Source organism: Aptenodytes patagonicus, chromosome 10 (genome assembly GCF_965638725.1).
Source record: "Aptenodytes patagonicus chromosome 10, bAptPat1.pri.cur, whole genome shotgun sequence".
Taxonomy (NCBI): Eukaryota; Metazoa; Chordata; class Aves; order Sphenisciformes; family Spheniscidae; genus Aptenodytes; species Aptenodytes patagonicus.
This window is the reverse complement of record NC_134958.1, coordinates 4140308-4155801: the sequence shown is the minus strand read 5'-3', so window position 1 is coordinate 4155801 and position 15494 is coordinate 4140308. Positions and strand designations below refer to the sequence as shown.

The 15494-nt window shown below is 43.0% G+C and overlaps 1 protein-coding gene across 4 annotated transcripts in view; it reads right to left on the bottom strand.

Annotated features, from left to right (window-relative positions):
• Positions 1-4992: 4992 nt before the first annotated feature.
• PDE8A (phosphodiesterase 8A) overlaps positions 4993-15494 on the bottom strand; it is a 157764-nt gene continuing 147262 nt past the window's right edge. For 3 of the 4 annotated variants that reach the window (XM_076347860.1, XM_076347857.1, XM_076347859.1), the window contains 5 exons: positions 13213-13430; positions 12223-12355; positions 8285-8449; positions 7230-7359; positions 4993-6466 (listed from right to left, as the gene is read on the bottom strand). In XM_076347860.1, the coding sequence (XP_076203975.1) occupies positions 6360-6466; positions 7230-7359; positions 8285-8449; positions 12223-12355; positions 13213-13430 (753 nt within the window). In that variant the 3' untranslated portion in view covers positions 4993-6359. The remainder of the gene's footprint in view (positions 6467-7229; positions 7360-8284; positions 8450-12222; positions 12356-13212; positions 13431-15494) is intronic. The other variant, XM_076347858.1, reaches the window with a different exon arrangement.

Sequence of the window (15494 nt, the reverse complement as noted above, 5' to 3'; positions counted from 1 at the left end):
TCTCGGTGGGGTGGCTGGGCATCTTGCCCGTTTCTTAGCACTTACATTCATGCTATATCATTGCAGTCTTTCTTACTTACGGTAAACGGCGTCTGAAATAGCCGGCACCACCCACCGCAGGGGACAGGCGCTGGGACTCCGTGTGCACACGCCGACGGCACTCGGCACTCCCGCGAGTCTCACTGAGGTCAGGACAAAGTGGGGAGGGAGGACGGATTTCTGGCTTCTCAGGAGCTCTGACCCGTATCTCTGTAAAGCGGCAGTGACAAACCGTTGCGAAAGCGCCCGCTTTCTAAATTTCTCTTCCCACTTCTTTTTGAAAGTCAGCGTGGTTCAAGCCAGAGCCCTCAGCAGCAGCCCGGCAGCCCCCAGGACTAGGCCAGGGTTTCTTTGCCACGGGGTAGATGCCGACAAGCCACTGTGCTCCCCTGCAACTTGTTCTACCCACCTGCGAAAGGGCTCTGTGGGTCTTCTTGTAAAGCCCCTGGGGATCTGTAAAGGAAAAATTTCATTTTCTGTGAAGAAAAATATTACAAGCAAAGGAGCATCTTTTTTTTTTTTAGGCAAAAAGGGACAGTTCTTGCCGGAGGTGCAAAGCAATATTCCTCACACATTCCACGCTGCAAATACCAAGGGCATCTCATCAAACATACTCCATTTCATCGCTAGGCTGAAGACAAAGCCGTACCTCCTCCCAAGGAGCTAGGGAGCTGCAGGATCACTAGGATGACGTCATTCTACTTGGTTATAAAACATGCTGCACGCTGAAATTGGCGCTCAGTGTGCTCAGGTTGAGCTAAGAGCTAATGCAATGAACTCTGGGGAAGGATTTACATCAAATACCACTTTGGAATATTAAAGACAGACAGGACCAACTTCTCACTTGAATAATGACACACGGGTTAAATTCCTCCTCTCATTTCAAAACCAGGCAATCACCTTTTTCACTTCCTCTCTAAAACTGTGTGCGTTGCTGTGCTAGTTCACTACCTCAAGAGAAACGTATGTGGTTAAAGGATGAAGGAACTTCTGTTAATTACCACGGGCTGAACTAAGATTAGTCTTAGCTCTAGCAATGACTCTTGCCACTCGAGGGGGGGAGCAAGCAAACCAAGAAAAGAGAGATTCAAATTTCAACAAGCGTCCGCAGCTGCTTGTATTTGCTAACATAACCTCGAAGGCAGAGGTGCCTGCGAACACTCCTGAACTTCAGTTTGCACGTGGGAGTACAATACAAAATTGTACTTGCGCACATACTCACACTGCACGCAGTAGCAATGTAGTGCTCACAAGCTGTTTTAGTTAACTATGTTTGTATTCTCCTTCCGCCTGTGGATACCAGTGTAAGGCTTTCAGCCGTCACAGGGGATTTTTCCAGGCTCACTTTAACTTGAATCAGAAAAAGAAGATTTTCTTGTGGTAAAAGTTGTAAGCAGCGAGAGTCAGTTTGAACGGGAGGATTTAGTCCCAGCGTTATGGCTGTGTGTTTGAGGGAGATCCACATCCAGTGGAAGTTAAGGGACGGACTCCTAGCAAATGGGATCAGAAGAAAAATGGAAGACACAGAAGCCGAGAGAGAAAAAGTGGAACGTCAGAAGACCAGAAGACTGTTTCCTGGCCAGAGAAGGACTTAACTGTTAAGCCACAGGCAGGGCTTGAAGGTCCAGGACTTCAAAGGTGTTTAGAAGCCTCAAACCCATTTTGCTTAGTGGCTCTGGGTCCCCTGGCCTTTTCTAACTCGGTTGCCTTGCTTGTTAAAAAGGATGCTAACACATAGCTTCGCAGGGTTTGCAAAGCTAAGTTCACCGAGGTTTGTGTGGGAAGTGTGGGAGGAGATTCTTAAAGATGTTAAACAAGGGAAAACACGAGACACTGCCCTAGCAACATTCAAAGCAGGCACCCAGAGAAAGCATTCAGTGGAGTTACAACACGGAAGTCCTTTGCCCACAGAGCCACAGCTTCAGCAGAACAAAAACCAGCTGAAGCACCTGGACATCCCCGTTGTTCTGATCCAGCAGTACAGGCTGCACAGGGACGCTGCAGTAATTTAAGAGCTCGTTTCCTGCATCCAAACATCGTGTCAGGATGAAATGCAATCCATCCTGCTATCATTTAACGAGCACCCCTGGGACCGCTGTACCTTGGAGGCATGATGTCACACGCCAGCAGAGAGATTATTTGTTTTGAAGCTTGTGAATAGCTCTGAGACCTCGTTTCGAAGTGCTCCACGCAGAGCCGTGACTCAAACCCTTCTGGTCTCACAGAAGGGCACAACCGACTACAGCTTCCCTGTGCTGTTTCTGAGCATCCTGTAAAGGATTAGTAGATATTTATTATCCTTTCTTCTCTTTTATGTAGGAATGGCTTTGTCATTGCTTCAATTCCTTCATGTTCATGACACACTTTCTTAAGTATCATATCAATGATGTCTCTACTGAGACAAGCAGCCAGCCACAGCAAAAAGCGCTGCAACAAAACCCAAGGCATTGATTCCGTTTCAGGTGACTTTCAGTTTATAGATAGCCATTGGGAAAATCGCAGTATGAAAGCCGTCTTCAGACCTGAGACAAGGCAGCTGTGCACAACACCTGTCTGGTTTCTCCTTTTGTAAGAATAAGCAATTATTACTCAGAATTTTATACCTATCCCTTGAAGGGACCAAGATATTCATCTAGGGCAATTTGCTGAGGAGCCGACATTTTTTTTTACCAGATCATAATAGTTCAGACTCACCTGGAAGCAACTAAAGTGATACCCAGGTTTAGCAGCAGTATTACCTGATTGAAAATATGCAGCATGGAAAATAGAGCCAATCATTCTGAACGGGTCATTTAATGCTGAATTGCTGAACCTTACTCAGTTTTAAAACACAAAGCTCTAAGATTAAAACCCCGGAGGTGCGTAAAGGACCTCTCCTTCATCACGTCTGCATTGGAATTTACTCTTGTATTAGCATTAAAGCAAGAACAAATGAAAATTGCAGACGCTGTAAGGCTGCCAGCCTGTCTGAAATTGGGAATAACTTCAGTCATACTCTTTCAGTTTACTCCAGTGTTCTCCCTTCCATGGTGAAGGACCATCAGTAAAGCCATGGTTTCTGTCCCAGGCAGAGCTCCATCACTGAGTGACAGTTCAAAAAGCATGGGAAGAGACACCAAACTGGAAAGGGTTCAGAGCACAGGGCACATGATGTCGCTATGTAATCTTGGAGAAGAAAGGAAGGGGATCTGGAATGGCTGAAGAATTTGCAATGGGATCCAAAGACATCTGGATTCTGGAGCGATGAGTATCACATTAGAGCTATTACTGCTCCACAGCAAGGCCCTTCCTGCTGCACGGGCAGCAGCCTGGAATCGCCCCCACTGAACCTGCACAGCCTCACACTGCACAGCAGGCTTAAGAGGTGTAGCTTGTAGAGCGCAGCTCAGTGGGAAGAGATCTGAGGCGAGGATCAGGCACGGTGGTTCCAGACTTTAATTATAATCTGTCCCTGGCAACAGTGAAATTTAGATGGGCCACAGAATGAACAGAGCTGCATTCAGTGGCTGCAGATCAGTGTTTTACGTTAAGTGAAATTACTGTACACCAGTACGGACATAAATCTGGCTGATACAGAGGGCTGATTAGCACAGCTCTACGCTCCAAGTAATGGCATTAAAGATGCAGTGTGAATTTCAGGGAATTAATCATATTGATCACATCTTTTCAATGGTGATGCATCAGGCATTTTTATAGCAGATTAAATCAGCTGCTTTTACCATTCATTAATATAACCCAGAATATTAACTGTGCTTATGAAGAAGTATTTTTACCCCCTTCCTGCAGACATTCTCTGGGCCCATATGCTGTTACTTTTCCTCTCCTATCCTCATTGCGGCAGATAAGTGGAGGAGATACTGATGGTGTGATGCAGCTTCCCTCCAATGGAGCCAGAGTAGCTTTTCCTTGAACTAGGCACAGGAGCCTGCATGCAATAGAAGAGATTAACGCCAGAATTGCAGCTGATGACAATCGGTGCGTGTATAGGTTAACACAATGCAATATTGCCAGGAAAACAACGTATCTGGCAGCCAACTCTCCCTCACCTTGCGTGTTCCCTTTGAAAATAGGATACTTGGTTCTTTCAGCCTTCAGTGGGAATGTATCTGCTCCTTCAGTATCGACTGTAGAAGCCCTGGGAGATCAACAAGGACCTCTGTCCTACGATTGTCAGTGAGACAGTGGCGTGGTCTGGGCGCTCCTAGGCAGGATCTGAGCCCCACCGGCTTAGGCAATATACGCGCATCGATGAACTAAAGGAAATTACGACAGGGAATTCCCCGCCCCGACAACATATAACCTGAATTCTGTGTAGGAAGGGAGAGCACACAAGCAGGTTAAGGGCAGCACTGGCAGGAAGGCGTGACGCAAACATGAACAGTAGTGAGCTGCAAATGGTGCTGGCCCATGAGTCTCATCGGCTTGGAGATGACGGAGAAACACAGAAACAGGCAACACCTGGAGAGGTCACCCGTTCCTTCCTTACCTGCTTTAAGGCTCCTACCGCTGAAGCCCCTGAACTGCTCCATCATCCACCTCTCCCCTGCTTGTGCTTCTTCAGGAATGGTTCAAAATGTCTCTGAAGTCAATTGCCTCTGCGCTGACAACAGTCAGCAGTTCTTTCAGTGCTTTTGGAGTGCCTTTCTGCCTACCGGGAAGGCTGTCGGGATACTCTTCCAGTCCTTCGGTGGAATACAGCGCGGCACTGCTTTCAGCCACGAAGAGACTCGTCCAAGGGCACACCAGGGTTTGATGGGCTTGCCAAGGGCAGGGCACAAACACAGGGGCTTGCCAGCCGTATACCACCTTTCATCACCCTTATGCCAGCCCAACCCCCTCAACTCTTCCCTTCCCCAGCCGGCAAATATCTTAGTTATTTTTAAAAGAATTTCATGTATCTGCTAGTCTGCAAACTACAAAGTAAATACACGTTTCAAATGAAATGGCTAGGACTTTGACACTTCTTAAAATATACATTTTATTATTTTCTGGTGTTTGCTATGAAGGTTTCATTCAAATTGTGAAGGTACACAGCCTTTACAAACTTCTTGAGTTAAAGGTTTTTGTTGGTGGTTTTATGTTCTGTTTCTTTCATGGCAGAGGAAAATACATAGGCTATAAAATGTTGAAATTCATTAGATGTTTAGTGTTACCCTCTTCATATATGCTGTGGAATGCTTTGTAGAAATACTATATAAAATAAGGCAGACTTTGACAGGGAATTCAGTCATAAAATTTCATGGGAGAAAACAAAACGTTCCAACGTATTATTATTTTTGTAGCCAAGGGAAGATCAGGCGGTCGTCACTGGTTTGTGGGAGAACTACTGCAGTTCTGGTGCTCAGACGGTATACATTTCTTGTTTATTCTACTATTCTCAAGTGAGACCTTTTCAATAAAACTTATTTTAATTAACATAAATCAGACAACATTTAAACATACACATCTATCCTTACAGTGCAATAAAAATGTATCATTGTATAGTATTTTGTATTTGCATTATGAAAATAAAAGGTCTGTACATCAATTAAATGTATATTAATGAGTATGAATCATGTAAATTTGTAATGCATCTAAAGTTGGCTTTGGCTTTTAAGTATTTATAAATTCATAGAAAATATTGAACATCTAACAAAATAAATAAAACATATCATTTTAATCATAGATGCTAGCGATCAACCTCAAAAATTCTTGTGTTATTTTTTACATTTGCTACTAAATTTCTTAAAGAGAACTCACTTTCAGTAGTGCTCAGAAGTGAATGATTGCACCTTCTGTGATGTGAAAAAATAGAGTACATCTATTTTTCATAGATCAAAAATTCCTTCAGAGAGTTGCATTTTAAATGTCTGATTGTTCTACGTAACTGTCTTAAGTGCTTATAAAAAGCATGTAGCTTTCTCATAAAAGCTGTGAGTCTCTATGAATAGGTATTTCTTTTTCACTTGCAGGATTGAGGATTAAGCAAAATCTTCTAGTGAATGTCCTTTTCATGAGGATTCTTCAAGGTCTTCCAGCTTCACATACTCGTATGAAGATATTGCAAAAATACGTTCACTAATAAACCCTCTTCAGTACAAGTACTGCAGCAATCCAGTGTAATTCCACTTGGTAGGCTTATTTCATTGGAGTCCACACACGGCAGTTTGTGGAAGTCAACTGCTGACCTCATGTTCTCTTGAATTTGAAAGTTCCCCAAGTGCATGGGCTAGCCTTACTGTAATACTGAAGAGACCAAAACAAATCTGAAATCACATGAATAAAAGTGAGCTTGAATAAATATGCATCTGGTTAGTAAATTACACACCATGTTCTAATTGCTATTCTGGTGGCGGTCGAAGGCTCCGCAGCTTCCTTTCATCTAGTCCTTTCCAGTACTTAAAGTTATTATCCAGATGCTGCATCAAATTTGGCAGGTCTGCAAATGCTAGGGAAGAAAGGGCAGAGTGTATTTAGTTTGCAGAATTGAAACAGTCACATGATTCTGTCTGCTTAAATATCACTTGAAATGTCTGGGCAACTGTGTTAAGTAGGAAAGCTTAAATCTGTCATACCGATACTTGAAATGGTTTTGGCCGCATAGCTCTCATCACTGATGTTATCACTCAGGCCACGGAGAACAGTTCTGTAAGTCTACTTAATACTGGTATTGCAAGTCCCAGCAAAGGGACCCAGTTTTCCAGGAGGGGCGTAGCTAATTATGCTTGTAATTATTCTACTTCATCAAATCTCAGTCACATGTCATGATCTGGCATTCAGGAGAGTCACATTTCTGACCGCTTTTACCAAGGAGGCAGCAATTGGAAGGAAATAGCTGCTCCCCCAAGCAGTTCCCAGACCGTAGAAATTTATCTTGAAGAATAACTGGTATTAACGTGGACAAAATGACTGTGCCCAAAGTGCTATCAAGGAGAATATGTTCCGTTCTCCATTTACAGAGAATCAAGTTTAAAACGCAGAAAGTTAAACATTGCCTGAATCTAATATATTAAAGAGAAGCCACGAGAATCGCTTGTAGCAGTATCAAAATACTTCTAAGCAATAATGAAGTTACTAAGCTTACTTGAACTGCAAAAATCTTCCCTTTTCTCCCCCTTTCTTTAGGAGCCATAAGCAAGCAATTTTATATCACAGTAGTTTAAAGTGTTCACACAACAGTTATGGTCAGGGAATATAGCAGTTTTGCTTACCATCCCAGGCATCAAACATATCAGTAATGAAGTAATCAATGAATGATATTTGGGATTTGGGGATGCTGCAAGTATTTCTGTCAAAAACTGGCATCACAACAGGTAAACCTTGCCTCTTTTCTTCATCAGTCTGCAAAAAACACTCTTGTGATTATTCATCTAAGACAAATTCTGTTAACGGGCTGCTTTTAGCAGCAGATTGTTTGGCACTGACTAGAGCATGCAACTGCTAAATAGACAGAGGAACCTGAATAAATCTGAAGAAGGAGCAATTTAATCTTAAGCACCTAGTCGTCTAGGTTTCAGTGAAACAGCAGACAAATAGTGCCTTCCAGTGTTTCCCACAAAGTGATACATTTACCTTCTGCATCTACACACAAAGCTGACCCTAAGTAACTTCACACATTACTGATTAAGTTATGACTGCTTCGGAGCTAAAAGATGCTCAACCATTTTCAATCTCTGATGGAAACGACAATCTGTACGACTCAGAGATGGCAAAATATCTTTTTTATCCTCTTTCCCCCGCCTTGAGGTACCAAGTCCCAGCTGCGGTATTTGGTCTATCTGCAATGATGACTCTGCCCTCTCCTTTTCCCCATCTTCCTAAAACCTTTCTTCGGCACAGTGTGCTAAGGTCTTACAGCATTTCTTGGAGTGAGTGCTGATCCCACGCTAACACTAGGACCCGATGATCCTGTTCTTGAGGCATAGCCAGCACGTGGGTACACAGAAGGCACCCTTCCTCCGCCTCTTGTGATGGGAATGCATTTGCAGGCAAAACTCAAAAAGCCCAGCTCCAAGCTGAACAATTTGAAAGCTTAAATTTTTCAAGAACTGCACTGTAGAAGTTGTCAACTTTCATCTGTCTGAAGGCATCTAGTCTTGTATCGGCATGAGTAATATCCCATCATTTAAAATAAAAAAGCTGTTATTTTTCACATCACGTAACGCAGCCTTAGATGTTCTGGTACACCGGCAGTATATGAACCCTTCTCTTCCCTTTTAAAGAGATGCTCACCTGGAATTTCAGCAGCCCATTTTAGCTGCCTTACCTGTGCAAAGTACTCCTCAGAGATGCGTCCGGCCCACTCTATACACTGTTCTATGGGTCTGCATGGATTGGAAATGTCAGCACACTTTATCAACATGCGTTTGATAAGGATACGGTTTTCAGGAGACGTGAGAACAGTTTTGATTGACTCTCCATCACCATTATTCTGTAACATTTAAGAATTAAAAACAATCCATTAGCAAGGTCTCTGTGCACTTACTCAAAAGCTTTGTGCTTTGGGAATGCTTTCAGCAGATCCTACAGGGATCAGTCCTGCTACTGGCTACCATGCCTGATGTCCGGCTCAATTTATAGGGGGATTACGAATGTTAGCCACAGCTCTGAACTAGCACTGAACTCCAGTTTCTGGATTCAGTCACTGTGTGACAGATCTCTTGGGCATCTTTGGGCAAGTCATCTAACCCCTCTATACCTTATCTGCCTCCTTAAAAGTGTGGAGAGGATCCATTCATCACTACACATATAATGATGAGCACTGTGTAGGCAGAAAAATGTAAATCTCTGTTGAAATCCAACGATTAATGGACTCGCACGTTAAGAGTGGAATAGCTGGTTTAAAAAAAAAAAGGACTGACCCGAAATGCACGGTCATCCTCTGCACGCAAACCTCATCAATCATTCTGACAGCACTGCTTCTATTAGGAGAGTCAGATCCCACATTGCCTCCTAGGCATGCTCCTCATTCCCTTCCACTGGACCCATGTTAGCCCATCAGTCTCTGGCCTGACTGGGAATTTTGCTTTCTGAGAGTTTATCAGTATTAAAGCAATATATTAGAAACATGCTTCCCAACAGCCTCATCTTTCCTCTGCAAGTCTAGGAAAGTTTTCAGCCCACACACAGCTTATATTTGGTTGCCAGGCTGCACATATAAGCGCGTCAACGGTACTCTATATTTGGAGCCAGTATACGGCTAATATGAGTAAAGGCTCCAATGATCCAGATTAGAAGCTATTTACTGTGGAGCTCTGATGAAGTAAGTTTCCAAAGGACAGAGATTCAGGATTAAAATATCTTAAAAAAATTACCGGTAAGTACAGCATAATTACTGGGCTCTTTAGGGATGGGTAGGTACAGAAATTTACAACACCGTCTACTCAGAATAGAAACTCTTTGAAGCAAGGAATATACCAGGCTTCTCTAGCACCTAACAAGGTCTTGGTCTATAGTCAGATCGGTGAAGAAGTAACAGTAACAATAATGATAATGATGATAATAGTAATGTGCCACCAGCTCCTGCAATTTTGTACGAAGAGGGAGATACAAAGCAGCAGAAACATTCTGACCTTTTATTAGGACATATTTTTCAGAAGAAAGTTCTTGTGAGGAAGAAAGTTCTTCCTAAAGGAAGAAACTGACAATAATAAAAAAATTATTGTTTGGTAGTATACTGGCTCAGAAACACCAGCTCCATAGTTCTCGCCAAAATGAGACTCCCAAACCAATTCTTTCCCTCATTTTTAGATATGTGGAAGGGAAAATACAGAGGAAACAAAGTGAGGTGCTTACATCTCCAAATGCATGGCAAAATTATGTAAGAGAAAGCCAAAATAAAGTGATGGAAGCTCCAGAAACACAAGCATGGAAATTAAGCACGGAAAATTACTAGAGATCATTCAGTTAAGGATAGTAGAGAATATCCTAGTAGGTAAACCACCGGGAATCAAGAAAGGATGTTCGCTTCTGTGATCTGTTCAAACCGAGGGCACGGTTCTACTTGCTGGATGCGGATGTCTTGGGAATAAAATGTGCTAACTGTGCCTAGTCCCAGCATCCTGCTCAGAGTGCAGAGGTGTCTCTCCATGTCAGATGTTGGCTTCCTGTCATAGGCTTAGGTGACATCATGAAGGGAAATGGGAGGATAAAGGATGCTGGAGCTGGAAAGGATTTTTTTCAGTTTATGAAACAAAAGAAGAAAGGAAACAAACAGAGCAGCTTCTCAGCATGGCTCTTTGAACAAATATGTATAAAAATAATAAATAAAAAAAATAAGTGGAACTGTCCCATTTGGAACACGCGGTTGGCAGCTCGGCCTGCAAACACTACACTGAGTCACCGCCATGACTGGAAACCAGGCCAGGAAACACACGTTGCCGCTGCAACCAGATATACAACCAGACTTGAAAGAGGATCTGCCAGTGTTGTTCTGCTCATAACAAGCACAGCAAATGATTTGGTTTACCCACTCACACATTACAGATCTTTTAATAGGAACCTGCTGAACTGAGAAACTCCCATCCAAAAGAAGGGAAAGATTTTGCTTCTTGTTTTCAATAAAAATTATATAGCCTTTGTCTTTCTTCCCATCCTTGGGCAGAATTTGCTGTGAATTGCAAATGCCTTGTGGGGCAGACTATTTCCCTGCAGCCCCTGGGGCTCAAGGGCCGAATTAAACTTTTGTTTGATTTCTGTATGTCATTGTATTTTTTTTTTTACTGTCTGACTGTACAGGTCCAAGCCCCGTTCTTCAGCAGCAACAGCACCTCACTTTGTTTGCTCTGTATTTTCCCCTCCACATATCTAAAAGGCAAGAAGAGGAGTTTGTCTCTTTGGATGGATGCTGCTGCTCAGAAAACTGCTGCATCCCAATTCTTGGGGCTGGGAGGAGGGGCTCTGCGCACCGAGCCAGGCAGGTACAGAGCCCTCCAGCAGGACCAGGTGCCCTAGAGAGTCAGGCACTCCACAAGGTCAGCTGGTGCGGTGCACTACACCCAGCAGCAGCAGCTCCCTTGTTCTCCTCCATGTCTCTTCCCCTCCTACGCTGAATGCTGCTACGCTCACCCAGAGGCTGTCCAACTGAGGACTTAACAGCCTTTCTCCTAGTTTAGTCAGTAAAACGAGTATCCTACTGGGACTTTGGTTTCACAGTCACATAGTTCTCATTAGCATCACTAGGTGCCAAGAACAAAGCTAATTCTAGCATATACGCCTGTGGACAAAGGTACTCTCCTCCAATTAAGCTCCAGTCTGCTTCCAATGGGTGAAGGAACAAGACCTGTTCCTCTCCCACCTTCAGATAATAAAAAGACTGCCCTCCCCCATTACACACAACAGTCGTAAATGCGGTTTTCTAAAAAACATGGTAAGAAAACACAGAAAACCGTTACAAATCCTACAGGATGTTGCCACCGATGCAAACTTTATTATAACCATTTCTGAAAATCTTCTCTTTGCAAAAAATCATTCCAACAAAATTATACACTGCTCCTACTGGCAACAAAACTGCTCGTTGAAGCTGTTATTGAAACTGGTGTGGTTTTTCAGAATGAGTTCTTAACAGGCAATTTCATTGTGTCCATGGGGTTCCAGATGGCTATTGATTATGTCTATATGATACATAATGCCACCATCATCTATTTTAAAAATTAAAAAAGAAAGTAGACAGAAAACCCATGAATGCTGCCAGGCAGCGCTGAAGGCTGAGGGCCCTCATTTCCAGAGAATGCGCCATACGGCAGTCAATATACCTGCCCTTATGCTGCACCACCAGCGGTTCCCGTTGAGGGAAGTAAGTGAGGGAGTAATTCAGCTTCTGTTCTGAGGCAAATCTTGGCTCCTTTGCAGAAGTGGCCAACAATGCCAAGTCTTGCCACTAGCACTCTCTCCGTGGGAGTGACTGGGTTAATCAAAACGGCATATTTAACAGGAAAATATACAGCCCAAGGTTCTGGTTCCAAGTACAACATCATAGCACTGCAATATTAATAGGATCCAAGTGAGTCCCACTCACCCTCAAAATGTGTGACGACCATGTTAAGCAGAAGGGCATTCAAACCCAGAGGTGAAAGACACATTTCTAGTCTCTCTTTCTCCACGTTTCTGATGAACTTTCTCAGAATACCATGTGGGGATTTCCTACTGCCAAGGGTTCCCACTCCCTGCCTAGTCATCTTAAGGAGGACTCGCAGTGTCGCTTACCCCATTTTCTTCTAGCGCTGCCAAGGGTTTATTAATGCTGTTGACAAACTTGTTGACATGCTCAAAGTGCTTTGTCATTTCTGTTGCTAAGACCATGTCAATAATGGCTTGGCGAAGGGTTCGATACTCATTCCTGTTTAAAGAAGGAAACAATTAAGAATGCTGGCTGGTTCACAAAGGGCTGCTTGCTAAAACAAGTCTAACAAAAATGCTACAGACCATTTCCGTTGAAGAGAGGTACTGGGGGAAGAAAGAACAGTAATAAAGGCTTGGGCAGCTGCGTCTATGCTGGATGAAGTACCCTCTGGTGTGCAGAGACATATGTGCTATGAAACAGTGCAAGAGCTGGGCAGAAGCAAAGGCACCAGCTACTCAGGAGGGCTGCCAGGACATGCCACACTGGCACGTTCCCAAGGCTTTTAGCACAGACACTCAGCAGTGGCTCATGCTCCAGCCAAGTTTTCAGCAATACTTTTCTGCTGTATCTTGAGAGGGCCAAGGCAATGGTCACATCCTCACCCTAAATGCCTTTCTAGGGCTGGAAGAAGAACAACAGGTCCTTCGCTATCCTTCCCATTGCAACACGGCATTTAATTTCTTGACTGATGCTCTGTGACTCTTTCTATCCTTGTTCTACCCAGCAAACACCTACCCACTTGGGCATAGCTTGTCCTCTACATCCAATGGTACAAAATGATTCTTCTAGACTTGCTAACATTAGGATTTACACTAAGTTCCTTAAACAGGGTCCGCCTGTCTAAGGCGCCTCCTGTGCCTCAGGAGGAACTGAAACCATGGGATTACTCCTAAGTCTGTGCAGGACAGGCAGAAGCACTCTACTGTTTTAGAAGCAAACTTCCACAAGGTCTACGGACAGTTATCCACAAGGCACTGCCCTCCTCTAGGATGCGTGTTTGCATTATCTTATGTTACACAGAAGAAAGTGGGAGATGTTAGTGGGCAGACAAGGAACCTGGGTTTTAAGCTTACCTCTCCATGTTTTTAAATATATTGCATTTGTCATCCCGGGTGGTGAGCTGGAAAGCCAGGGCAGCATGATGGCTCTCCAGCACTGCGGTGTCATTGTAGAGAATTGCTAGCTCACTGCCAGCATTGCACAGGAAAGAATTTGTTCTTCCTGGGTGATCCACGTCATGGACTGTGGCAGCAATGAGTGCAGCAACCTCATCAATCGGATCCAAAGTTTGCTGAAAATAGAAGGATGCTTAGTTTTCCTGGCAGACTCATTAGAAACCCTACTCTGTCCATAGGATTAAGCCAAGTTGCTGAGGAATAAAAGCCAGAACTCTGCAGATCAGTAAGGGTCAGATGTTCTAGACAGAGCAATGGAAAATTCATTATAAGCTTCATTGAACACCGCATGACTTTTTGGGCCATTTTGTGCCTCTTGAATTTTACCTTAGCCACACCTTTGACAAAGCACATCAAATTAAAAAAATGCGAAGTAATAAATTAGTTTGTGTTTTCTAACAACACAGAACCCACCTTCACTTGGAGTTAGGGTATTTGGCTTGGAAAAAAGACTAATACTGCTAAAAAATAGTCTATTTTCACCAGACCCCTTCATTTCTTTTGGAAACTTAATGTGTCCTAATCACATTCCACTTACGTGCTGGCTAGGTTTACAATTTCTAAGGAATGTTTCCCATATATCCAGTTCTAGAAGAACAGTGTCCTGGGGCTACAGCTCATATGAATTCTGTGAAGAATACTTGATGGTTTACATCCATGGAAAAATTACATGACACACATACTTTCTGTATCTGATTCTGATTCTCTTAGAGTGCTGCACTCCACACTTTATATCTACTTACATTGGTCATTGCTTATGTCTAATTATATCTAACCTATAATGAAATACAAAACTATTTGACTTTCAAGGTTTTATACTTAAGTTTTAATACTGTATTAATAGCATAAAGAAAAAAAAGAACCAAGCATCTCAGAAATAGATTGTATAGATTTGGAAACTAGCCTTTATGCTGGCTTTTTGTGAAGGATCACAGATACAAAACTATTATGTTAAAAATTTTAATAAAATGAAAGAGACACGAGAGCAGAAATGTTCCCAGTTGAATCTGGGAGCAGGGCAGATAATTTCCATTCCAATTAGCTTGAATTTAAGGTCCAAATTCTCTACTGGCTTTGACAGTACCGTTCAGAATGGTTAGACTTGGTAGGTGAACAGACAATCCCTACCCTACTTTACACCTCCTGAAATTAATGCAGTGACTTGACTTTGATGGAGCTAGGATATTATTCATTGAGGACTGTCAAGAGGGTCTTGTGGAGAACAAGAAAAGGCAAAGAATTATTTCTACTCTAGGTTCATAGTTAGCATTGTCTGAAATACTATCTGTTGTGTTCTTCCTTTCTTTCAGCTGCTGCCCATGGGATTCTATTTTTGTGGTATGAAGTTAGGAGAGAGAAATTTTTTAGAACAGGCTCTCCTCAGAGGACACACTGACCAGTGCTCAGTCTGGCTGAGAAAGACCTGTGCAGATGGGAAGTGGTCAGAAACTGGAGAATACTTGACCTGTAGGACCACAGCAGTGTATCTGATGCTTATTTCTCGAGTCTGACATAACAAACTTCACAGGGATTTACAGCACCTTTACCCCCAACTTCAGGTCAAGGATTCTAACTTTGTCATCTTAACTCCTGTGGCACAGAAGTGGAAATGATTCTGAAAATACTGCTTCAATTTGGGAGCCAGAAAATTTTTCCAGGCAAGAACCGAGTTCAATTTACTGAAAAAAAATCTTCTCAGTGCGAATTTGAGTGGCAGAATCTGGCCTTACTGTATTTAGGCTAAGTTGAACTCTGGACAACACAAAAGCAGCTGGACTGTAACTTTGAAAAGATAAAGAGAGAATTTTGAACTTTGATTCTGCTCCTTCTGCTGCTGCAACATTTTTTCCTGTTCCTATGCCTACAGAGGAATGGAAATAACATTCTGGAAAAGGAGGAGGCAGTCATGCTTCTGTGGCATTGAAATGAGTCCAGATCTTGTCTGTTTTTCATAGATATTCTTGGGAAGACCAGCTAAACCTCTGGCAAATCAGGGGCTGAAAATATCCAGTGAAGTTCTGTTCCCACTTGGCACATAGTATTTGTAAGTCAGCCTCTGGAGAGCACACTAATGAGCTGCAGCTCCATGTTAAGGGACTTACTACAGTTTTAATGAGCTGTCAGAAGCTTGTTTACAGTCACAAATGTCTCAGCCAGGTGCCCATCACTAGCACTATCCT